This window comes from Cavia porcellus, unplaced genomic scaffold, assembly GCF_034190915.1.
Source record: "Cavia porcellus strain 051 isolate PalLab524CR breed Dunkin Hartley unplaced genomic scaffold, mCavPor4.1 scaffold_5, whole genome shotgun sequence".
NCBI lineage: Eukaryota > Metazoa > Chordata > Mammalia > Rodentia > Caviidae > Cavia > Cavia porcellus.
The window spans coordinates 74,354,964-74,381,170 of NW_026947488.1; the positions used below are offsets into that span (position 1 = coordinate 74,354,964).

The 26,207-nt window shown below is 42.6% G+C and overlaps 1 protein-coding gene across 1 annotated transcript; it reads left to right on the top strand.

Moving 5' to 3' along the window:
• Positions 1-3,561: 3,561 nt before the first annotated feature.
• On the top strand, positions 3,562-25,845 carry Tm4sf4 (transmembrane 4 L six family member 4). Its single transcript, XM_013159557.3, has 5 exons — positions 3,562-3,931; positions 4,684-4,773; positions 15,806-15,942; positions 21,733-21,907; positions 24,818-25,845. The coding sequence occupies exons 1-5, from the start codon at positions 3,758-3,760 to the stop codon at positions 24,833-24,835; spliced, it is 594 nt and encodes a 197-aa protein (XP_013015011.1). The 5' UTR covers positions 3,562-3,757; the 3' UTR covers positions 24,836-25,845.
• Positions 25,846-26,207: the final 362 nt, after the last annotated feature.

A 26,207-nucleotide genomic window follows, 5' to 3' on the forward strand; every position in this document is an offset into this window, starting at 1 on the left:
GGCCAAGGGTTCCTCCCTGATGAGTCTGCCTGCAGCCTTTCTGAGTGACCCCGCAGCCATGCTCAGCCAGGTTGAGGAGGTGCCCCGCCCCTCCCATGAAGATCAGGAAGTCCACATTAAAGCCCACCTTTAATTATTTAAACGCTAAGCAATCGACCTTCCCATAACCTTACTGGATGCAGCCTGTGCACTTCTCCCCTTTGCCAGCATTAAGTACTATTAAGCCTGGTTCAGTGGATATATTTTTAACTGCTCACGATTTCTAGCTCAAGCAGAGCAGGCTGAGCTGGTAACGTCAAAGGCCACTGGCACCAAAGCAGCTGGAAAGCAGGGCTGGTGGACAGCAGCGGAGAATCGCCAAGAGCCATCATTGGGAGAGCTCCCAAGGCCCACTGATAGCTGCTGGCTCTGGCTGCCAGGACAGTGACTGAGGGTCACTAACACTAACGGCAGACAATCTGAGAGCATCGAAAGCTCTGACTATTAACACTGTGAAAGTTACAGTTGCCAGGCATGGTTGTGCACCCCTATAACCTCAGCTTCTTGAGAGACTGAGACAGGAGGACCTCAAGGTCAGCCTGAGTAACTTAGTAAAATTCTATCTCAGAAACTAAAGTGAGCCAGGGATGTGGTTCCGGAGAAGTGTATTAGCCTGGCATATATAAGGGTCTTGGTTTATCTCTAGTACTACAAAAGAAAGAAAAAAACTATACCTGTTCTGATTACTATGCAGATTGACAAAACACCCCTCAGCCTATTGGTGATACCTTGTCTCAAAAAATAAAAATTTCTGTGCATGAGGAGGCAGTAAGGGAGTAGGGAGCCTGTATGGAGGGCTATTTTAAACCCCAGTATGAATTTCTATACTTCAGTTTCTTTTAGAAGCCACGCGTGTATTTAATATTAAAAATAACATGAAGAGACTCAGCTACGTTTCACTTTATGGAACATGGATGCAGTGTGAGTTCCTGTTAAGAGTTAACTTTTCACATATAACCATGACAACATAAGATAATGCCTAACAAATCGATACTATGGCAGATCACTCAGATGGACTTATCAGCCATTGCTCATGCCTGTCCTAAAGGTCACAACTCTGACCTTTTGTACTGAAACATGTGTTGGAAAAGTTCACACAGTACCCCTTTGGGCCAAGCAGCAGCACTGGACTTGTGTTTGGTGTCAGATTCTGAAATCAAACAGAGAAACTGACTTTTCGGCATGAACCGTGCCTGCTCATTCCTTGAGTCCAAATCCTGAGTGTGAATATCACCAAGCTCCCTTCCTTCCCCCTGTGCCTCTCCAGAGGGTGTTCCACTTCCTGCTGAGGGTCTGAAGGCACAATTAATTGTTGAACAAATAAAGAGTTAGTCACTACCCAAATGTTTAGAGTCTCGAGTGACCAGGACATTCCAGAAGAATGACGGTCATTCATGGTTTCCCCCTCTCTAGATAGGAAAGAAAATGCTTAAGTTTTCCATCCAAGCTACATTTTCAAAAGAAACCTGCAGTGTGGCCCACAATATCCTTTCCTTTCCTCTGCTCACTCAGATTACACAGATGGACAACTCCAGCAGCTGGTCTGAAAAGTCTAGAATATTAGGGCTGTCCTGCTCGGGCGGAACCAAATGCCATGATGGTAACTTCTAGGAGAAAAATGCATAGTCTCTGAATAAAGAAAAATCTACCTGGTTCCCAGAGAGAAGCTCCCTACTTTTGAGTGGCACTTTTTGTTTAATCTTCTATATTCCCAGAGCCTCTGTCTTCCTAGCTTCTTGTCAAAAGCTGGGAGTATGAAAAAGGACCATGTCCCTGCTAGCGTGTCAGAAAACAACCATCAGAGAGGTGAGAACAGTCCTTAGGTGCCAGCAGCGGGAGCCCAGCTGGCCCTGCCTGTCCTTCCTCCTGCCTGTCCTCATATGTGACTTTTCTCCCAAAGGCAAATACACATATTATTTTGTAGTGAGAATAGTCTTATTTTTGTTGTTGCTCAGAAGGAAATAGCCATTTCAAACACAGAGCTACTCCACTGTTTATATTGGAAAGAATGGTTCCGTTTGTTTCCATAAGGGAAAATCTATTAGCGGGACCACAGTGTGGATATCCAGCAACACAGTGTTGATTTAAGCTGTCAGCTCTGCCCTTACAGCAGAATGGCCTCACAAAACTCACTTAGCCTCGCTGAGCCAGCGTCTTTGTCCGTAGAAGAGGTTGATACCTTCCTCACGGTGGTGATTTGCACTGAAAGGGCTCCTCTACGCTTGGTGTATCATGTGTGCTCAAGTATCATTTCCAGTTCTTTCTTACTGTCTCCAGAGCTGCTAAGTGGACTTACAGGGGAACAGCAGACACCAACCTCACAGATCTCAGAACCTCCAGGTCCCTCTGCTATGACTCCTGAGCCCACCCACAGCTTCCCTGCTCCACGCCCCAGAGGCCGGCGGAGTTCAGTGTCCTGCTCCGCTGAGGCAGGTCTCATCACGATTATAAGTCACTTGCTTTTTATTTTGCAAACACTGGATTTTCTAAAAACTTCCACTGTACATTTACCTGCTCCCTACAATAAATATATTCATTGTGCATTACAAAGATATATTAATAAAAGGTGTATTTAGATTTTGTCTGTTATCTGATTCTGACCTCTAGACTCTCAAAGGGAAGCCTGAAAGGCTTGGGGTTCTGCTCCTCGCCCTGCAGCTGTGGCGTCACTGCCTGCTGATATCAGGCAGTCCGGGCATGGCAGAGACCTTCCTAAGTGCTGAATTAATGAGTCAGTTAATACTTGAATCATGCTTCTGCAAACTGGCAAATTTCCCAAGAAGGGGGCCTTGTACTGTCTTCTATGACCTCCAATTGCTCTTCAGCCTTTCCTCTCTGCCTCCAGTGAAAAATCAGTCTCTGCCCTCCTCCTGCACCCCATGCCGACCTGCCTTTCCCCTAAACCTCTGTCAGCACTGAAGGTTTTACTCCTATATGGAAGACAAAGTTGAACAAGTTTATTAGGAAAACCACTTTTGCTAATTCCATGACATCACAGAGGGAAGAACTTAAAAATCAATTACTTGAGTAGGAAGTAAAGAAATACAGCTATCAGGCAAGAAAATACTATTCTAATAAAAAATAAAACAAAACGAATATTTATTCTGATTTATTCTGATTATTCTGCAGGTCTGAGCTCAATAATACCCAACTAGCCCACCAGATTATTTTCTTATTGAGGGAAACAGCTCCTTTGGATAAGCCTGCATTCCTCACTTTCAGTGGAAAAGACCAAAGACAAGCTCTAGAGGCCATTAAGTACTTCGAGAATGATTTTAACAGGGATTAATCTAATTATATAAGTGATTTATAAGAAGCCCAGAGGAATATTTCTTTATTTAGACAGAGGCATTGTCGGATTAAAGGTGCAGTGGTTCCAAACTGTTTTTTCCAGCCCTCTCTTCGATCGCAGCAGGGTGTCTTGTCTGTGCTGGTGGAATATTAACAGAGGTTATTGGTCTCCATGGCAAAACAATTGAGTGATTGCCCTGAACGTAATGCGCCGAACGTAATCTCATTTATGGGGGTGCAAAAAATATAAATGCCCATTGCCATGAAGGGTTCGCTGCAGTTGAGAGGCTAAAGCAACTCCCAAAGATCTGGATCTCAGTTCCAAAATACTGACTGAATTGGGAAGAATCACCGGCACACTCCAGCCAAAGCCTTAAGGAGACCCGTGAGGACAACTCGGAGCGGTGTAAAACCCTGCGGGCCCAGCATGTGCTGCGGAAGCTGTGCCAAGTGCCTGGGGGGCACCCTCATCCCCCTGGCTGTGTTTGGCTTCCTGGCTAACATCCTGCTGTTTTTCCCTGGAGGAAAAGTCATCGATGACAACAACAACCTGTCTGATGAGATCTGGTATTTCGGAGGAATATTAGGAAGTGGAGTCTTGGTAAGTAGGGAGAACTTCAAACCCCCCTAACGCAGAGTTTCCCCCTTCTCTTAGCCCTTTAAAATCAGGTACTCAGTGGGGAGACCCACGATATATTTGAGCTAATCAAAGCGTAGGCACTGCATGAGGAAAAGCAGCCCTGTAGCTCCTCTCTGCTCAGAGCTGATAAGTGCCTATCAATTTACTAGGCAACTAACTAATCCCCAAACTAAGGCTGGCATATGGGACACTCCAGTCCTGTGAACCAAATTTAAGGCCGTGTTATTGCTTCATTGCACAAGAAAACCAAAAGAATTTTAAACATAAAAGGCAACAATTTCAAGAAAATGTGTTGACTTAAAGCCACACACCAACACACTTGTCAGAGACGCCTTCTCCCACTGGGCTGGGTGATTTTGTTCTCCTGGCTGCCGAGAGCATTGGGAACCTCTGGGGTAGGGTGTAGGGGGTCTACATTTCATGACAGGACAACTTTCTTAATCTTGTGCTAACCCTCTATCTAAATGGAAAAGCAATGTATCCGTTTTTGCAGTCCTGCCTCATTGAAGGTGGTATCACTCAGGCCACATAGCACCCCAGTCCTCAAGGACACCTGTTCTCCCATGAGCAGGCTGTGGGTCTCTGTCGTCCCCTTTGTCATCCCTGCATGGTACAGGAGGCTGCTCGCCTGCGGGGCAGCCTGGGGCCTGCGGGGCAGCCTGGGTCCTCTTGGGTTGGGCCCCTGACCTCTGAGGTGCCTCTCTTCCCGGCAGATGATCTTCCCCGCGGTGGTGTTCTTGGGCCTGAAGAACAATGACTGCTGCGGGTGCTGCGGTAACCAGAGCTGCGGGAAGCGATTCGCGGTGAGTGACCACCAGGGCAGCCACCAGAATCACTGCAAACGCTGGTCTGCTTGTGCTGGGCAGCTTAGGGATAGAGACAATTGACCAGTCTTAGCCAAGATGCTAGGGGCAGCTGGTGCAGGAGGGAAGCTCACTTCTTCCCTGGGCACAAAAGAGCAGCAGTGATAGATGTCCTTGAGTGCCACCGGCCTCAGACCCATGGGCCAGGAGTACCGCTGCGGGGTCTACAGGCAACCAGGGATGTCAGGCCGGAGAACTGGAGCGGTGGGTGCCACATGAAGAATGCAGACGTGGGGGGCAGAACCAGAGCTGGAGCTCTCCTCCTGCTGTGAGGGTCATGAGACCAAGGACAGGGGACTCTTCTGGCTCTGCTCAGCCCCTGCCCAGGGCACTTAGAGCAGGACAGAGGCGATAACTTCCCCCATGACGCCCTGAACTCCTGACTCTGCCCCCATCAACCTCCCTGTCTCTGAGGCCCAACAGGGCCCATCCCTGTGTGTCCAAGGCTCTGAGGTAGGTTCGGCTTTCTCTCTTGCTTCAGGTCTTGTTTCTCTTCGTAGGAGAGCCAGGAAGTATTTCCTGTGGCCTCCAGCTTTGTAAATAAGGCATCTATTTTGGGGGACAGAGAAAAGCAGGCTGGGAAGAGGGGTCAGTCCCATTCTTTTAAATGGGGAGTCACCATACTGCCCTGGCGCCTGTGCTCACGGCACAATGAGGGAGTTGATGGATCGGGGTTCCCTAAGCCCAGGGCAAGGCCCGTGCTGCACAGAAATGCTGCATCTTCTATCACAGACCGCGAATCCCTTTTCACTTCTCCTTCAGTTCTTTTAATTCTTTTTTTTTATTTTAAAGAGATTAAAACAAATATAACAACAATATAGGATTTCAAAACAAATGATAGAAAATTAACAATGGCCACTATATCTCATCCTATTGATTCTTTCAAGGAAAAAAATCTTATTTTGATGAACATAAGTCCTCCTCATTTCTAACCCTTCACAATCTCCTTCTGTAACAAAGGAATAAATTTTCAGGCTCCAGCAGTTTTGGCAACATTATTTAACTGAAATTTAGTAATATTGTGTTTATGTTTGCTAATGTTGTAGTTTTTTTCATAATAGTGGTAAAAAATTAGAGAATTTGTTTAAAGAGACATATCAAGCATTCATACAGCAAAAATAAAATAAAATAAAGACAATAAGCTGGGGTGGATGCTACAGAAGACCAGCTCCTGCTCCAGCCTTGGGGCTGTTTTCCATCTGAGAGACTCAAGTTCCAATAGTAAACTATGCACATGTACTTTAACTTCTTTAAAGTATATTTTTGCTGTTCTGAAACAGAATCATCTTAGCATTTCTTCTTCATCATTAAATGTTCATTTAGTCAATCAAAAACATTTATTGAGCATATTATAAAGGGCTGAGGCTGGTGCACTGTGTGTGTCACAATATTAGAGGTTTCCATATAAGATCACTTACCTTTCAAAAGCAGTGTTTTCACTTTGCATGCTCTATCATGAGTCCTAAATAAGCACTGACAACTTTTCTTTTAACAATTAGGATTATGGTTCACCATGAGTATAAGAGATAACCACAATTTACTTGACATAATTATCCAATATATGTTATGTATGATAGATACTTCCATATAACTAATTGTAAAGGAGAGGAAGAAAGAAATAAGTCATTTCTTTTTTAAATAAAATCCCACTACTCCTTGTGAATTTTTGGAAAATAAGTTGGAGGTCAGAGTTTGAAAAACCAAGTTTACCAGTTAAGGAAGATGGATGAAAAGAAAGAAAAATTACGGCTTAGAAAACTAACAGTTCATTCTTGGGGCTGAGCAAATGGCCACTGCCTGACTAGTATAAAATAAAGGGTGTTGTCTGTTTTCAGGTTTCTCTGTAACCATAAAGAAACATGAAATAACGATCAACATATTAAGCAAAACTTTTTTAAAATTAGATTTCAGCGGTATCCAAGGAGAAGGCTAAAAAGTCATGTTTTCTGCAAGCACAGCTGAGCCAGGATGACCTGAAATATTGGACCTGACCACTAAACTTTGTTGACTAAACTTGCCAGCCTTCTTGGTGGGATCCGCCTTGGAAGGAGCTGAGGATAAAACCTCCAAATGCATGAGCAGGGCCCAACCAAGAACCAGCTGCACCAGCCTGTAAAGCGAATCCAGGGCTAGGTTGCCGGGGTTTAGCACATGCTGGCGAGCTGGCACAAAAGTTCTTTGGTTTTGTTTTGTTTGTATTTTAGTCAACTATCAACTTTTAAAATTTGAGAGATAGTACAAAAATGACCTAGATCTTTGACTTTTTTTCTTCTCCCCATAATAAATGACATGCTTAGACCCAGCAAGAGCCTGGCCTGTGTTGGGCGTGGCTGAGCTCAGGGACCCTCAGAGGCTGCTCCAGCTGCTCAGGTCCCAGCCCTGCCCCTGCCCCTGAGGCCATAGTTCACTGCCTGCTTCAGCGAGCGGAGTCCCTTCTAGTGCCAAAGCTATGAAGCATTAAGAGAAGGTATTTACAGACATTTGGTCAGAGGAAAAGAAAACACTGCAGCATAGTTGGGTTAGGACTAGAATGCTAAAGAAATGTTCAGGTCATTCTCTTTGGAGCTAAGGGACTCCAGGCTTTTGTGGTGCTCTGCTCAATGGGCCCTACACGGTAGAGAAACTATGGGTGAGCACACACGGAGGGAATAAAGGGCTGCCAGGCCTTACTTATGGACTGCCTTGCTCTCTGTCACTTGTTTCCTCCCCCTTTCCCTTTCCTGGTTGTACATCTTTCTGGAACATTCTGGCTTTCTTGGGTAGTAAAATCAGGATGTAGGAGATAGGAGAGGCCAGATGCGGTGGCTCCCGCTTTAAAAGGACACAGTGAGCTGAGAAGAATGTGGAGAGCACCTGATCCGTGGTTTCATGGTGAGCCTGAGAGAGTGAAGCAAGTATAGTGCAAGTGAGGTGACTTTCAGGGTGGGCTTTGAAAACCCTGAGGTGGCTGTGTCTGCAGGAGTCCTACACTGGGGAATCTGAGCAACCTCTTTCCTTCCCACTTACCCTCAGAAAGATGGATCTCAGGGAGTGTAGCTCCCATAGAGTATTTGTATAGCACATAGGAAGCCCCGGTTCAATCTCTAGCATGGCAAGAAAGAAAAGAGAGAGAGAGAGAGAGAGAGAGAGAGAGAGAGAGAGAGAGAAAAGAAGGAAGTAAGAAAGGAGATAAAAAGCTCTCAAGAGCCCAAAAGGACAGCTAACTAATTTTATCAATTTATTCATGTTAAAATATATCCCTTAATAAGGCATTTATGGAGACTTTGCTCAAAAGGAGTGCCTTTAATAACGGGACAGAAAGTAGATTGATAAAGGAGATATTTGCAGGCAGGCATTTCAACATCCTTCACGCATATCAGGTAGATAAACTCCACCCACCCCGGCTACAATCACCCCGCAACACACATGGGCAGGTCTAGATAGCTGATCTGAAGTCAGTGTGTTGCAGGCAGCGCTGCTTCCCGTGCCCAGCTCACTAGTGCCCCCTAGAGACAGCTCCGAGGTGAGCACTTCCAGAGAGCCCCTCATAGGTTCTGGAGGCCAAAAAGCATTGGCTCGGTTATTTACTTATTTATTATTTCCTTGGGAAATCATCCAGTTTAAGAGAGGTCATTTTAAAAAGAAAGTTTTTTATTTTTCTTTCTTTTTTTACGGGGGAGACAAGATCTAAGTGACTTTATTTAATTCCCAGCTGGGCCCCAACTTGTGATCCTCCTGCTTCAGCCACCCAGTCCAGAGTGCCGGGTTACAGGCTGCTCTATCATGTCAGGCAAGAAAGGCAATTTTTTTTTAAAGCGGAGATTTTCTTGAAGAGGAAATTAACATGTGGGACTATATTTCTTCACCAATTTCTATGCTGTGAATGGAACTTGAGCCCTGGTATCTTTCCTAAGGACATTGCAAGGGTCAGGGGCAGCAGCCGCCTTAGTGTGAAGGGAGAGGCAAGAAACAGCAGCTAAATGCCAAGGAACTGGGGATGCGTAGGCCCTTGAGAGGCCTTTGTTGGATGAATGAGTATCCAGGAGGCGTTTGGGGGATTTCCATACTTTATCAGGCTCAGTTCTCCCAATAACCCTTCCAGTTAGGCTTTAAGCTTCTCATTTTGTAAATGAAGGAACTGAGGCCCATGCAAATGAGTTCCTTCACTGCACCTCTACTGCCCTCTCTGCCCTGAGCTTCCCCACTTCCCCTCTCTTTCAGCTTCCTTCCATTGCCCTCTCCACTTGTTTGCCTAATATAAGCGTATAGTGGCCAAAAACACACCACAGACTGATGGAGCTGGGACTGATGCCCTCAGCTCCCCTTGGACAGGGAAGGCTCTGACTATGGAATTTTCCTGTCTTCCATTTCGGGGAAAGCATTTACAGCATTGAACAGTGTGAACAGAATGTGAACTGAAAAGCCTTAAAATACTAGCTCTGTACCTGTATTTTTCTCCCCCTAGTTTTGCTCTCTACATTTGTGGAAAGTAAGAGCATGTGAGAGTGTGAAAGTGAAATCATCATAAGGTGATAGTGACACTGATCACATGCTTGTTCATGTCAGGAGAAATTACCCAAACTTGGAGAATAGGGAGAAGAGATTCCTGTGTCCTCTCAGCTAAGCACAGGTCATTCATTATCCTGTAGTCTACTCCCCAAGGGGCAGGGCTATTTGGTTTTTAGAGGGTGTACTTTATTCTTAGTTACTATTGATCAGGTTCTCTTACATACATTAGCTCCGTGAGACAAGCACTGATTACTGAACTTTATTTTACAGAGGAAGAAATAGAGACAAAAGCATTAACTTGCCAAGCTCATGTGTGGAGAACCAGAACTCAGACCCAGCCCTGTCTTTCTGTAATTCATGTCCTTGACCATGTCACAATAGTCTCTCTTTACTCTTAATTTTAAGTAGGTAAATCATGCCTCTAATACAAAGTCTATAAAGAGAACTCCCATTCCTGACTCCAAAGTTCACCAGTGCAACTCTCCAGAAGTGTCCCTCTCTAGAAAGATCCCAGGTCTTTAACTTTTCACTTTAAATAGTATCGATTTTAGAGTGTCTACCTTAATGTATTCAGTATGATCTCAATAATTTTTCTTTTAGCATAAAACATCTTATATCAAATCCATGATAAACTGGTGATTCCATGGTAAAGACTGATCATATCTATGAGCAGCGAATTTGACAATTTTTTAAGGCTTCCCACTAAAAAACACTTTAAAGTACAACATGTAAAATGAACTCTTTGCTTTGGTTCATCCCTTCTAGAAATGTTATGAGAAATCAATGTGGAGTGTTTGCATTGCTTATTTTACAGTAAGATATTTAAATGTTGAATTTGAAAGTAGAACATACCACTGTAGCTTTATGAAACGGTAGCCAAGGCTGTATTTTCTTCAGCAGTCTCCTGAAGAAGTCAGTCATCATTTATTCAGTTGAGAGCTACCATGCTCATCTTTCCATCATGTTTTCCTCCTTTTTGACTGTAATCATGGTTATGAATTCAGTGCAAACCATACTCAAATTTTTGTTTTACATTTTTACTAGCAAAATTTATTTTTCAAAATGTTCTCACTATTTTGTCCAAATTTGACTAGCAATGAGCTGCTATGTGGCTGGTCTGTGTTGAGGTTTGCTGCACTAGTAAAATACACACAAAGCCGGGAGTGGTGGCTCAGGCCTGTAATTCTAGCACTTGGGAGGCTGAGGCAGGAGGGTTATTGCAGGTTTGAGACCAGCCTGGGCTACAAAGTGAGCCCAAGGCCAACCTGAACTGCATAGTGAGTCAAAAAGAAAAAAAAAATGCACACAAGCTTTCAAAGAATTCATATGAAAAGAAGCACGTTACTATCTCAGCAATCTTTACACTGATTGTGTACTAAAATGATGATATGCTAATATATGTTAAACAAGATACATTATTAATTTCTTTTTTAATTTTTAGAAAATGGTAGTTACTAGCTATCCAGCATTAGATAGTGCTGGTCTAGAACTGTTGACAGTGGTGACTTTCTTTTCAGTTCGTGATTTTTAAATTTTATTGGTACACATTTGCACGAATTATCCCATTCATTGTGTGGATTTGTTACATATACATAACACGTCTTTATTCTTTTTTCATTCCCTCCCCCTCCATCTCTTGACTCCTTGATAAAGACAAAATTCATCTTCTCATTGTCGATTTCTGTTAAACCAGCTTTCCATCTACTCAGATTTGCCTAAAGTGAGGGGCATTTGCATTTGTGCTCACTCTTATATCACCAAACATGTGTCTGCCAAAATGTTTCGAAAACCTTTTCTTATCTCACACAATGGGAATAACACAAGGCAAGTTTCTCCTCTGCCCATCAGCAGGCAGCTGTGGGAATCCTGGGCTGGGTCAGGCGGAGGAGTCTTCTGTGTCTTCCCGTTACTACAGCAGTGCCGAGGGGGCTGGAGCCCAGGTCCTCTGAGAGACCAAACTGGGAATGTAATTTCCCATTTTCATTTCAGCATGTAATGGAGCTGTTTCTATTAGCTGGAAAGTGGGATGGTAACATTAGATGTTTTGGGAGGTTTTCTCCATTATTGAAATACAATTTTAAGGTTATTTAACTATCTATTTAATGAAGATTCTGATCTTTGGAACATATATATATATATATATATATATATATATATATATATACATGGTCTTTTTGAGACAGGATCTCATCCTGGCCTTGGGCTCATTTTGTAGCCCCGGCTGGCCTTGAACTTGCAATGATCCGCCTGCCTCAGCCTCCCAAGTGCTGAGAATACAGGAGTGCATCACCGCGCCCGGCTCTTGGAAGACTTTTAGCCTGCCTACCTCCATAGAGTTCATTTTTCTGTAAGACATGAGGATAACCCAATAGTGTCAACAAACGTTTACAGCTGGGTGTGGTGTATACATCTGTAGTTATAGCCCTTGAGGCTGAAACAGGAGGGTCATGATGAGTTCAAGGTCATTTGGGCCTACAGTGCTGAGTTCAAGTCCAGCCTGGACTACATAGCGGGGCCTTGTCTCAAAAACCAACTGACAAACAAAAAGAAAGCACAACAAATGGTCTGAAAGGGAAGAAAACTGTGTTAAAAGAAACTACCCAGAGTGTAAGAGTGCTCTTGCTACACTGACACACTGTACCCGCCTCTAGAGTTAGACCAGCTGCATCTATCTAGGAACAATTTGGTTGGAACACACAGGTGACTCGGGGACAGAAGTCTAACTGAGGAACCTCTCCTGGAGAATTGGAGGCACAGTTTACAGTGTGTGACTTTGCAGGGAGTCCCCCAAAACTTACAAGACACAAGAAGGTTGGGGAACTCTCCAAAGTGCAGTAATCCAGTAGAAGGAAAAGCTGAATATAAAACCATGCCTTGTCTTCCCATAAAGAAACTTTCCAGGCTGGGTATAAGCTTTGATATAAATAGCTTGCTTAGCATTCATGAGGGCTTACGTCTGATCCCCAGCATAGAAGGAAGGAAGGAAGGAAGGAAGGAAGGAAGGAAGGAAGGAAGGAAGGAAGGAAGGAAGGAAAAATTTCTCTTAAAAATTTTTACTGAAAACCCATTCAGTGATACACACATATTTTAAATTGTTATATAAAATAATTTTATATATTGATTTTGAATTGTATTTCTCCAATTCATTTATTTTTAAGTGTATTCATGTTTTATTGACATCAATTTTTTTTGCTACCACTAAAGACATTTTTTGCATCATGAAGAGTTTCCAATATCACATCTTCTCTTCCATTTAAGTTTAGACATATATTTGTATCTAAGTATAATGCCATCATTGGAATTTTCACTCTAAGACATAAACATCAGTCCCCAAAAGATAATGGCAATGCACTATCATTCTTCATATATATGTGTGTGTGTGTGTGTGTGTGTGTGTGTGTGTGTGTATGTGTGTGACTATATATTTTCTCATAACTGTAAACAGTAAGTGTATTCATTTTTAAGCTGTCTTGGTAAAAGATTTACTAATCATAATATCTAGCACTAGGAGTTCAGATGCCAACTTTCCTGAACAGTTAATAAATATGTGCTAAACAAAAATATTTAAACAATTCTGAACCCCTACATTGACTTGGCTGTTTCTGACTAATTTCTCCTCTACAAAGGACTTGTTTCAAAACATAGTATTGAGATGTGGAGTGGCGCTCAGTGGTGGAGCACTTGCTGAGCGTGCACAAGGCCCTGGGTTTTATCCCTAGTACTACAAAAAGAAGGGAAGAAAGAGGGAAGGAAGAACAGAAGTATAAGAGGAACAAAGAAAAAGAGGGAGGAAAGGAGGCCGGGAAGAAGGAAGGTTTTGAGGAAGTATCTTATTGCCTCTAGATGAAATAAGGACTCAACTATAAGTCAGCTTCCTCTTTTCTGAAGGACAATTTGAGAGCTAGGAATTGGCCTTCTATTCCAGCACGCATAGTATATCACTTTCTTGGAGTTTAATACCCATTAGCACACAAATATCCTTAAAAGCACAACAGAAATGAAAGCTATTTGATTTTACATAATTCAGAAATTCCTCCCAATTATTCAACTACACGTTTGGTTTTTAGTTGGAGGTTTGTGGTTGTTTTGTTTTGTTTTTGAGACAGAGTCTTGCTATGCAGTTCAGGCTGGCCTTGAACTCACAGCCCAGGCCAGACTCAAACTTATAGTGATTCTCCTGCCTCAGTTTCCCAAGTGTTGGGCTTACATACATGTGCCACCACTCCCAGCCCATGACGATATGTCCCTTGGAAAACAGACTGCCTGTTCTAACATAAATGAATCAAATCTTTTATTTACCTCTTTTTTTAAAACATTCACACCAAAAAATATTTACTTATAACTTAGATTAAATTCATGGTTTTTTTATATTAAAGAAGATAAATAGAATAAAACTAATTAAAAAAAACCAATGTAAGAGATACAGCACTTCAAGATATTACAAAATCAACAATAGTTACCACAATGCCTTTTGATGTCTTTAAAGTAGCTACAGATAACTTCAGACACAGTAAAAGTCCAACAGAGCAGAATAGAATAGAAACAATAAAAACAAAACAATGAATTCAATACAGGACTTCAAAACAAGCCAATAGTAAATCCAAAATTGCTACCATAATATATCTTGCCATCTTTGAAATAGCTGCTCCTGCCATCAGATTATGACAAAATCAAACAAAACAAAAGAGAATAAAATCCAACCTAACAAAACAATGGAAATGATATAGGACTTCTAAACAAGACCATAGGAATAAAAAATGGCTACAGCCCTCAGAAGGCCATCCCCCCTAGGTGTCACACTGAGTACCACTATCCTCGGAACCTATGTTCAGACCACTGGCCCTAGACCTGCAACGTTAGTGAACACCAAATCACCACAGGCATCCAGTTGCATTTCCCCTCCATGGCTGTCATCACAGCCTGTGTTTCTCTGAATGAGCTGTTCGCTTACAGGAGGTAGGGTGGTACCTCTTGTTTGCCAGCCTGCAAGGGGCTGGGGTCTGTCTGTTCCAGTGCAGCGGCAGCCTGCACATCATGCTGGTTCCCAGACTGGGCTTGCTTGCTGGTGTGGCTTTGTTCTCTCTACCCCCCCCCACAGTCCTAATTCACAATTCTTTTAATGAGAAGAATGGAATATACCATAGACACAGAAATTAAGGAGCAAATCTTTTCAAGTGAGTAATAGGAAATCTTAGAAATCATTGAAAACATCCAGCAAATAGTTATCCTGTGCCTTTGATAAGCTAAGAAGAAAAATCATACAGACTGTGCTAGAGACGGAGCAGTGACCTATCCTCAAATAACTCAGAGTGATCATAACTTCAGGTATCCCATGTGCTCTCTGAGGAAGACAGCTGTGAGAAGCTGTCCCTTGGTGTGCTGTGCGAGAAGTTTGTTGCAGTCCAGGACCCAGCAGGTGGTAGATATGGATGGTCAGTACCATGGGGGAGTTAGTCAGGGCCTCAGAAGGCACCATGGCTGGCGCTCATCGACCACATCTAATTTGCATATTTGACTTTTTCATGCCCATTTTATAGGGGACAAAAGACTGAGGATACATTCATTCTAGTCATCACACAGAGAAAAATAGCTAAGGCAAGATTTGAGAGTCTCTTCACACTTAAACGCTTGTGTTTCATCACCAGAGTAACAGACGGGATTATTTTTTTGCCTTCATTTCAAAAATTATAAATGCTTCCATGCTACCTCTAATCACAGCTCAGAATGAAGAAGCCAAAAGTTCTTAACATCTCCAGGCCTAATTTTTTTTTAATCTCTAAGTGGCATTAGCCTTGATGGGCTCCGGCATTGTCTCTGTTATTCACATTTTATAATCCCTTTTCTTTATTTGCCACTGAAAAGGATGCTAGTCCAGTCAACATTTAACCAGTTGATCTTGGTTATATAAAAATATGTAGAAGAACTGAAATGGTTTGGTTGTTGAATCTTAAGCAGAGAAAATCCTCAGAGGGCAGGCAAGTGGACAGACACCAAGGTGATCTTGGTATTTTAAAGGTTGCTTCCACATGGAAGAGAGAGTTCGTGTAACCTTTTGGCCTCGGGAGGAGGCTGCTAGACTTTTTCTCTTCCTCATAAGCATAAGCAAAATCTGCCATCACATAAGACACCACAGTACTAACCTCAGCAGATAACTGGGTCAGAAATCTTTTAAAAGTACTGCTGATCCTAGATGCTTCATCCTCTAAGAGAATGGACTTTCGTTTTGGTCCTGTGAAGGAGATTTTATACTTGGGTTTTTCTTTTAAAGTGTGTTTAATGAATAGATGAAAAATATATAACAGTGGAGTGAAAGGGATTGAGACACAAAAACTCATTCTAAAAAAGCTCACAGGTAGGTCCCACATACCACAAAGCCTGGCTCCTGCCCCACCAATTCCCTGTTGTCGCCATGGCCAGGAGCAGGCTGGGGGGTCTGGAAACCTCTAGGCCACCTCGGAATGAGGCTGTCTCTGTTCTCTTCCAGATGTTCACTTCCATTATAGTTGCCGGGATTGGATTCGTGGGTGCTGGATACTCATTTATCATCTCAGCCATCTCCATCAACAAGGGTCCTAAATGTCTCATGGGCAATGGCACCTGGGGCTACCCCTTCATGAACGGGTAAGGCTCACCCCTGTAATGCCATGGATCCCCGCAAGGGGCACGGGCAGGTAAACTACCAACGCAAGACTATATAATGCCAGGTCGGCTTCATTATGCAAGTCTCCAGGGTGTCTCTTCTCAGAGGCAGAGCTGGTGCTGTGGAGTCCAGAGAAGTCATGCAGAATTCATATGTAATTGCGTGCGCTCTCTCTCTCTCTCTCTCTCTCTCTCTCTCTCTCTCTCTCTCTCTCTCTCTCTCTGTCTCTCTTCTCTGTCTCTGTCTCTCTCTGTCTCTGTCTCTCTCTGTCTCTGTCTCTCTGTCTCTCTCTCTCTCTCTCTCTCTCTCTCTCTCTCTCTCTCTCTCTCTCTCGGCATCTGGGGATGAATTCAGTGCCTTGCAAAGGTACACAAGCATTTTACAATTGAGCCGCATTGCATCCCCAACCTAACTGCCTTTTGACAGTCAGCAGGAGAAATAATTGAAAGAGAGCACTTCAGTGAGCAACATGAGACAACCAATAATACCATAAGCCGAGTAGTGGCCACTGTTGCGGATCTTATGGTAGCAAATGGGAATGGTTACTCACTAACTGGGCTAGAAGGCTTCCACTAACACCCAAACTGCCTGTGTAATTGAACAATCTATGATGCTTTATAGGTTGTGAATACTTTTCTCACAAATTTACAAAATTTGATCTCCTTAACAACCTTAAGGGGTAACTTCTCTGCCAAGGAAGGTTTAATAAGTTTGACTAGCTCAGAATCACAGTCAGGGACAAAGGCAGGGATCCAACTCAGGCTTCTGCCTTGAAGTCTTGGTGTTTTCATATTACATATCCTGCTGCCCAGCAGCTGCAACCCAGTAGCTGGTGAATATCTGTGGTTATTTAAACTTATTCCGCACTTTCCAAGTGACCTTTGGGGTCCTGAAGCTTGACTTTGTAGCTCATGGTCCTTTTGCCCCGTACCCTGGCTTCAAAATTTAATCCTACCTCCAACAAGAGGGCTCCTTGTGCAAGGTGTGAACTCTGCCCTGCTCACCCTACGAGGACCCCCGGGAGAGGGACCTGCCAAGTGGCCCTCACTCTCTACCTTTGCCCAGCACACTGTCCCCTTGCCGCTGACTCCTGTCCTCCTGCAGCCCATCCTCTGTGGCCAGAGCCACATTCTTTTCCCATCTTCCCCCCTACTGCTGGCTCCCAGCCTCCTCACTGCCTGCAGGAGCTCAGCTGGATTCTCCTGACAGCAGCTGCACCTTCTGCAGCTCGGTGTGTCTCACTTAACAAAGGGCCAGCACACTTCATGAAGGTCGGAGAGGTCAAGTGTCCTGCCCAGAGGCATACACTTCTCTGAGGTCTGAAGCTAGAAGCCAAGTTTCCTCATTCCAGGTCATGGTGCTTTTTGTGCAACACGTAACGTTGATTCACGCCGAGAGGCTTCCCAAGGCTCGTCCTCACCTTCTCCTCGGGGAACTGCCAACTTCTCTCACACTAACATCAGAGTACTCATGATAGCTGCACACCTGACACACACACGCACACCTCTCAGTGAGTAGACCTGACTTGGCACTCGCATGAGCCCCAAGACTCGAGACAGGTGTCACCCTTGTCACCGCCACCAGGTGGCGGCAGCAGCAGGTATTCTTTCTCCTCGTTTTCTTTTCTCCCCCTCCTTTCTTTTTCTGACTTCTTTCTGTCCTTCTCTGACTTCTCTTTCACTGCCTCCTCCATTTGCTCTTCCCGCCTTGTCCTCTGTCTCCTCCAGCTCCTCTGTCCTCTCGACAATCAAGAGCTGTGTTTTTACAATCTTACCTCCCTTAATTTCTCTAACAAACTGAAAACAATTCCTATCCCTTGAAGAAAAAGGTGAAGTTCAGGGGGCTAGTTTATAAGGGAATTACAGTTAGTAATTAGCAGAAGGGAGTTTTTATTTTTATTTTTTATGATTGTACACTCTTTGTGCTAGAGTGTGTTTCAACGGAAACCAAAGGACAGACATGGCCACTGCATCGTGAGCACATGAGTAGTTAGTGTGACAACATGGACAGATCCCCACTGTGCAGAAAAAAGTAATATTGTCAAAGGAGAAAATACAGCTAACTGTATCCACCATGCAAAACATATTAAAGAAGCATCCTAGAAGGAAAAAGAAAGCCCAGATGCCTTTTGGCTTCCTTTGAAATGGAGCCTTCTCTCACCCAAAATCTTCCTTTCTGAGACAATTGCCGCCCTACTTGTTCCTAAACTGCTGGCAGGGAAGCAGCTTGTATGGGATGACGGGGATGGCCAGGCACAGGAAAGCTGGAGAAAGAACCAAGCAAGACACCTCCAGAGTGGGTGCCCTCTGCCTGCCCTCCAGAGCCAGAGCTGAGTGGTGAGGAAAACTTTCACTTCTGGATGTGTGCAATCAAAACCCAGAGCTGAGTATAATGCAGGGTTCTACCGGCACCCTAGCTTAAGACCATCTGCATTTGCAAAGCATGATTACTAATTACCAAGCAACTCCATAAACTGCTCATGATGCTCAAGAGCTGAAGCCTCGTTAGGCTGAGACTGGATTGCACCGTATGTCCCCTGCTGTGGTAAAGCAGGAGACGCTTTACAAACGTTAGGGACCAGTATTGACCACTGACTGTGGCCAATTTAGGATGCACCTCAGATCACACCTCTGCCATACGTCAATGGTGAGATCTTGGCCAATGCATTCATCTTCAGATCCTTTATCTGTGACACAGAGGTAACAGAAAGCTCTACCTCACAGGTTCAGGTGAGAACAAAATAATACAACAAACATAAAGCCCTCGGCGCAGTTCCTGCCACATACTTGATAAACATTCAACCTTTTTATTCATTGGTACAATATTTGGAAAGGCATTCAATCTACATTAGAATTTTCTATAATGTTTTGCTCTTGTAATAATTTTGTGGCTTAATTTCAGTTCTTTCAACCAACAAAAGAAGAGAATTATTCAAGGAGAATAATCTCTTTTCCATGACACAAATAACCCTCAATTGACATACTATTACAGATAGTGCAGATATCATAAAGAAATCAGATCTGAAATGTGTTAGAGGTATGACTACTGGCACAGAGTTTGTGAGGGGGTAAGAGCACTGATGTGGGAGTTAGACCAGCCACTTCTATTTTGTAGCCTCAGTTTCTTCGTGTGGGAAATGGGTGCAGCTTTATCCTCTCGCTGAAGGCTGCTGTGTAGCAGGCCCTGCTCAAATGCAATGCTGCAATTTGGTGGTGTTGAGAAAGACGTTGGTGCCCCACACACAGCTAGAACCCAATAAGTAGCAGCTGCTGCATCTACTGAATATTCCCTGTGCTAGAACTGGTGACAGAGATGAGGTGACATGGCTTTCGCCCTTGTGAGAAGATGACAAGTGGACAAAGTGACAGCTGGGGGCCTCGGGGCCTCCATATGGGAGGCGCACCCAGAATGCAGGAGGCCCAGAGAGCAGCGAGCTCCGCGGAGAGCAGGAGGGGTCTCCCAGGGGAGGGCAGTGTATGGCCAAAGCCATCTGCTCCTCCTGCTCCTCTTGCCCTGGTGCTGGGCGGCCTGCTGCAGCCCAAGGGGAAGCACCTGTATAACCATCGGATGCTTTAGAAGCAGTGGGGCGGGTTAACCCGCCTCACAGAGCTGGGAACTGGTTAGCTATCAGGTCTGTGAGAAGTTAAGGCTTCTTCACAGCCGCCGGGGAGAGCCGGACACAGAAATCAAGCTGCATGCGAGCACAGGGTGTCTGAGGATCCCGGAACCTGACGGGAGCAGAAAAGAAAATCCTGAGGACGGCTAGCAGAGACAGTTGGTGAGGAGTGAGGCAGCCACAGACACGAAGTGTCAGGAATTTACCAGGCATCCAAATTCCCCACACCCACCACCAGCGGGCGCTGTCGCCCCACCGCTGCACCAACTTTCCGGAGGAGAATTGCTAGACGCATCATTTTAGAATCTTTATACAATGTGTCTGGAAAATGCTATATCATGTCTTTACCGTCTTTTCTGATCACCGAGTTTAAAATTGTGAAGATAAAGCATATAAAATGCAAAACAAAGATGTGTGATGTAAAATTTAAAACATTATTAAAAAGCATAGTCTTAGGCACAAATGCATACAGTGTATCATCTCGGTGAATCTTCACAGTGATGAGCTAATTAGCTCATTTTATAAGTCAAGAAACTGACACTAAGGGAGGACAAGTAACCGGTATGTGGGATACATTGCTGGTAAGAGAAATCCTTTGATCCAAGCCCACTTCACCTGAATCCAAAACAGGATGCTCTTTCAGGTAGATTAGGCTGTCATTTACTACATCAAATAGTGACAACGCTAGCACTTAGTGAGTAATTTTATATGTGAGGCACTGTTCTAAGTACTGTGCTGGTATTAGCTCAGGTAACCCTCCCTGTGCGAAATAGACGCTATTGCTATTTACAGGGAAGTACAGGTCACACAACTGCTAAAAACCTGAGCACTTACTAAGAATCGATGCCATAAAAAATGTGCTACTTCTAAAGAGCAGGACGTCCTACCTTCCTTTATCTCCTTTATTTCCTTCTAGTCTATTAAACTTCAAAGCACCTTTCATCATTTTGAACAGTTTCCAAAATGTTAATTCAGAATATTTTTAAATAAATGTTTTACCAATACACACAAGATTGCCTAAGGAACAAGGGTTATAATAAAGATCTAAAAACAATAAATGAATATTAATTCAGTAGGAGAGTGTCCCACTGAGACCTTGAAAGTAGGGGACGTGTAGAGAAAGAGGAAGAGACCAATGTGTGATTTTAAGAATGTAAGAGGGAATCATATCTTACCCACAAAACATTACAGAAAATTCTAATCATATCTTACCCACTTCGTTCTCATTTTCCCTCCAAGAGACCATGCTTTACATTTCTCCTGCAAGGGACAATGTTCTTTATATTGCAGTGAACTCGTCTTATGTATACATAATAAAATATAAACATCTTATACTTTTTCCTAATCCAAAGTTTGCAGCAAAATATACTAAAGCAGTATATTTCTCTCACAAGGGAAATTATATTTTATTTTGTGTTGATTGCTACATGTTAAAAAAAAACACAGTTGTGTCAAATTCATAATTTTGTTAAAGACTATCCTTTAATTATCTTACCTAACTTTAATTGGTCACTCACTACACTTGGCAAACAATTTTCCCGAAGTTGACATCATCTCAAATGACAATAGCTAGGGTAAAGACTGTGGATACTTGTGCAGTTCTAATCCTGTGTCTCATCAATTTTCTACACCCTCGCAGACGGTGAATTTGTCTTCTTAGTTCACAAAACTTGATCTGCCACTCAGTAGCTGTAAGAGTTGATGCAAGGCATTTAAACTCTCTGTGTCTCAATTCCTAATCTGTAGGATAGAAAGGAAAAGATCGTGTTTGTAGAACAGATAAATGAGGGGCCATGGACAGAGGTGCACACTTGTAATCCCAGCACTCTGAAGGCTGAGGCAGGAGGATCACTGTGAGGTGGAGGCCAGCCTGGGCTACAAAGTGAATTCAAGGCCAGCCTGAACTGCACAGTGAAACCCTGACTCAAAAAATCCCAAAAAAGTGAGTATGTAAAAAGTGTCTGAAATACCGTCTGGCACATAAAACATATTCAATAAAAGTTAGGTTTTGTTTTCTTATTTCATTATAGGGTGTTTGCTCATGCAATTTTGGGGGGATGGAAAGTATTTCACAAAAAGCATGGCTATGGCAATCTTCTAGTCTAGGGACTTGTGTAAGATTTAAAAACATCTTCTTTCTCCCCATTACCTGTAGGGACTATCTCAGTGACAATTCCTTGTGGAACAAGTGTGACAAGCCCACCGATGTGGTTCCCTGGAATCTGACCCTCTTCTCCATCCTGCTGGTCATAGGAGGAATCCAGATGATTCTCTGTGCCATCCAGGCAATCAACGGCCTCTTGGGCACCCTCTGCGGAGACTGCTGTAGGGTAAGTTCGGTCTTTGTCACTTCTTTCTGTCATCAAGGAGGCCTCATCAGGCCCCATGGGCGCGCATGGATGAGGGGTGCCGAGTGTGGCCACCTGCAGAAAATCCGACCCAGCTGGAACCCAGTGAGCCCACTGTCAGCTCAGGGAACAGGGACGTTGTATTACTGTGCCTGTTAACATGCCCAGGCTCACACTCAGCATGGCTGCCTGCCAAGGGTCCAGCTGGCTTAGTCCTGGAGATGAAAGACTTCTCCTGCATTGACGTTTATATGAGGACCCTCAGGAAATGTGCGTTTGCCATATGGGCACATTGTCAGGAGTAGTACATTTTGGTTTGGCTTGAGGGGCCAGTTGTCCTCAAGTGAACAACACATACCAAGGCAAACCCTAGCTACACTTTACTATGATATCAGATACAGAAAAGAGAAGTGGTTCTTATAGAGCAGAAAAACAGGAAGTCACTCCAGACTTAATCTTTAAATATCAACATAAAAATAAAATTAATCAATAAATATTGGAGTATCTCAACACGTGACTAAATTCACACATCCACAAATTTATTAAAAAGCACAAATAAGAAAAAATTAAATGAAACTATCTCTCTAATCATGCCAGGACTTTAAATGATTCAGATAAATTTCAATATTTTTATTAAGCATTATATGTATATAGAGAGCTCAAACATTGTGTGTGTGTGTATACACGCACAGGAATATATATGATATTCAGTTAGAAAGTGTCCCACCCTACTTTTGCCTTCTAACCCCCCAATCTCTCCCACCTGCTCACTCGTATCTGACTTCTTATGTATGCTCCTGGAGCGGTGATGGTGAACCCTTTAGATTGCTGATAACAGCCAGCTGCAGCATGTGTGTCATAGGTTTGCCGTGACTGTCTTAAAGTGTCAGTATTATTTTTTTCTCAATATCTCAGAAAAATAATTTCCCCTGTCCTAGAGTATCTATTGTTTTTCATATCTTAGAATATTTTCCCTAACTTGTTATTTTGAAACTGCTTATGAACTAGTGTTATTTGAACAGAGTAGTGTGTAAACGTTATATGTAACATAAAATACAAAAATAAGAAAGAATAAAACATTATGAATACAAAAAAGAAAAGCTAATGGAAATCCAATCAGAATGTTAAATGATTGTTCTTTCTGTGTATGAAGATGCTTCATTTCCCTTTAGACTATAATATTCAAAAACATTTTAGTAACCATATACTGCTTTTAAAATGTAAGAATATAAATAAGCCCCCTAAATCAACAATGAAATGTATATATTGCAGATAAATTTCACTAGCTGTTGAATTTTTATTTTCTGAATTTTCAATCCTATTTTAAATTTTTTTGATCTGTAAACATAATCCAAGGAAGGGAGAGATTACTTGTTACTAAGCACCAAAATTATTTTTATGATGCAATTACAAATATTGAACATTTAGAGCTAAGAATATAGCTCAACTGTAGAATACTTGCCTAGCATATGTGACGTGTTGAGTTAGATCCCCCAATAATATAAAAAAAAAGGATATTGAGCCTTTAAATTGTGTCATTCTTTCTAAATGAATTGATGTTTGCTAAATCAACTAATGTATTTTAGCTGGGTGGTAAGTTTTTCTTTACAAGATTTTTTGAAAATGTGACTGCCCTTTGAATAGATGTGATACTTTACCTAATCTGAGGATTATCAATGTTAAAATGTACCCACGTAGAGGTGAGTTGACTCTCAAGTGAGTGTCCTTTTTTCAAACCACTTATTTGGAGGATCCTGATCACTGAACCACTCAATAGGGAAAGACTGCACAGGGCGCCAGAGAGTTATAGACGGAGAACATTTGCCACCAGAATTCCTCTACCTTTCCTCCTCCTTCTTCCTCTTTTTCATCTCTCCCTCCTTCTCCTCATTCCTTTCACTTACCTCAACTTTTTATTTTGAAAATGTCAAATCTGCATTACACATCTGCATACTTTTACTGACATCCACACGTTGTTAGAATCTGTTCACAGTGAGTACCCTCTCCCTTTCTGAATTCTTGGAAAATAATTTGCAGACCTCATAAAATGTTACCACTAAGTATTGCAGTCCATAAAAACTTCAGTTTTGAGCAATCCAGTGTGATGAGAATTCTTGTGGGCAGCTGGTGTCTCACCTAAATCCAGGATTGATACCACAGGAGGCTGTGGGGAAAGACTGCAACTCCAACTTGAGCCCTACAACTTACCTGTCAAGTGACCAAGAAAGCTGAATAACTTCTCAAGGTGTTAGTTACCCAAGTAGAGCTACCTCCTGCCTAACTTACAGAGAAGATGTGCAGGTCAATTTCCATCCGTTCAGGCAGAAAGGATTTAGTAAGACCACCCTGAGCCTGAAAATACAAGCAATGGCCTGGTTGGAGGCTGGTCACTCAGTCTCAGACAAGCCAGCAGCAAAACTAGGTTTTAACGTTCAGCTCCTGCAGTTGCTGAGTAACAACTATATCCATTTCAGCATTTACAATGTAAATGCTGCCAATGATTAGTTCGAAAATCAGGAAGGCAGCATAGCTTTAAGGAAAGGAGCAGTCTCTGGCTTTTGGGTCTATACAGGATCCTGTATGTTCTGTGTTTGTTGTGGCTTTCAGTGCCAATACTTCTGTCTGTCTCTAACCAAAATTGTTTAATAATAGTGCAAAATCAAATGAAGTGCCCATTCCTATAACGTAAACACTTACAGACAGATTGAAGCTCTGAACCAAAGTCAGGACAGTACAGAAAGCATTCAGCAGGTCTCCTATAAGGGGCAGGAGTAACCAGCGGCACAGGGGGTGATGTGGAGGGCCAGAGAGCGGGGAGGAGAAAGAATTAGAGAGATGACACCATAATTCATTCCTCATAATTCATTCATTCTTTTTTTTTCTATTATCTAGGGAGAAGGAACAGTTTAAACCTCTACAGTGAACAGCTCTAAATCTACAACATGTGGGAAGATGTATTAGACTCAGTTTCCCTTAGAGTGTTAATTCCCATCTGGTCACCACTGGCAAAGCTTAGGGAGGGCAGAGCTCTCCCTTCTCCTTACAACTGGTTTTGCCCAAGCTAGAATTTTGTTATTTTCAAATAAAAACCAAATTACATTTTTGACTTGTAAGTTTCTCAGATCAACTGTTTAGAATTTAAGTTAATTTTTTTTCTTAAAAGTGTCAGATGTATTGAAGTTACATATCCTGCCATACTGTGTATATAAAGATGTTTATATCTTTGGAAGCTTAAGCCAAAGGAGGAAAATGCTTTGAAAATGAGAAACCAATTTTCTCTAGATCTGTAGGAAAAAAATGATTAATGTGTCACAAATGATTTTTATGTGATGTCTTTTTTGCTAATTTGTTTGAACTACTACTTGTTAGTAGCCTTTTGCTCATGTATGTTAAATTAAAAATTGAACTCAGTGGTAATGTAATAGAGATTGTGCATCTCTAAAGGAGACTGAAGAGCAAAAGATTGAATGAATAATGCCTTTAATCTTTTTACAAATACTTTATTTGCTCAAACAAAAATGTTTCTAAAAATTTGATTTGAATAATACTTTTGTAGCCTATTTTCTAGGATTAAGATAATAAGAAATACTAATTCTATGCTTTATGTGTCAGGAATTAGAATGTATTCAAATCCATTGGATTGATTTGGGTTCAGATCTAACTGCAACTTAAAGATCCTGGGAAAATAATTTTCCAAGTCTTTGTTCCCTCATCTGTAAAAAACTGTTACAAGACAATCATTTAGGAAATTCTGAAGTTACCCAAGGATGAAACAGCCTTATGGCACTGTGAACTCGACCTAATGAACAACGAGGAGGGTCTAAAAGGGAATTACGTGCCATGGGGATTATGTGTCAAACTGGCAGGCTGCACCCCAAGAGCTGGGTTATGCATAGTCATCAATAAAGCATTAATAATCACCTGCTGTGTGCTTGCCACTGATGGTGTGGGCACTGAAGACACAAAGGGTTGCACTCTATGATTTTATTCTCATTGTACTACTAAAATATGAACTTGGCAAGGTAAGAGGTCACATCCAGGATCTGAAAATTAATGGGCAGAAGGAAGACAGGCCTTTAAGATCTTGTGGCTAAGTAAGCACACACACACACACACACACACACACACACACACACACACACACACATACGCGGAGGTTGGTATAGATTTTCCAGAAACTTCTCTCGTGGGAATGGCTAATCTGTGTGCTTAGTGAGTGCGTGACCAATTCCACTGCACTTTGGGCTATAAGCGTAGCACGGAATCAAATTCAACCCTCATT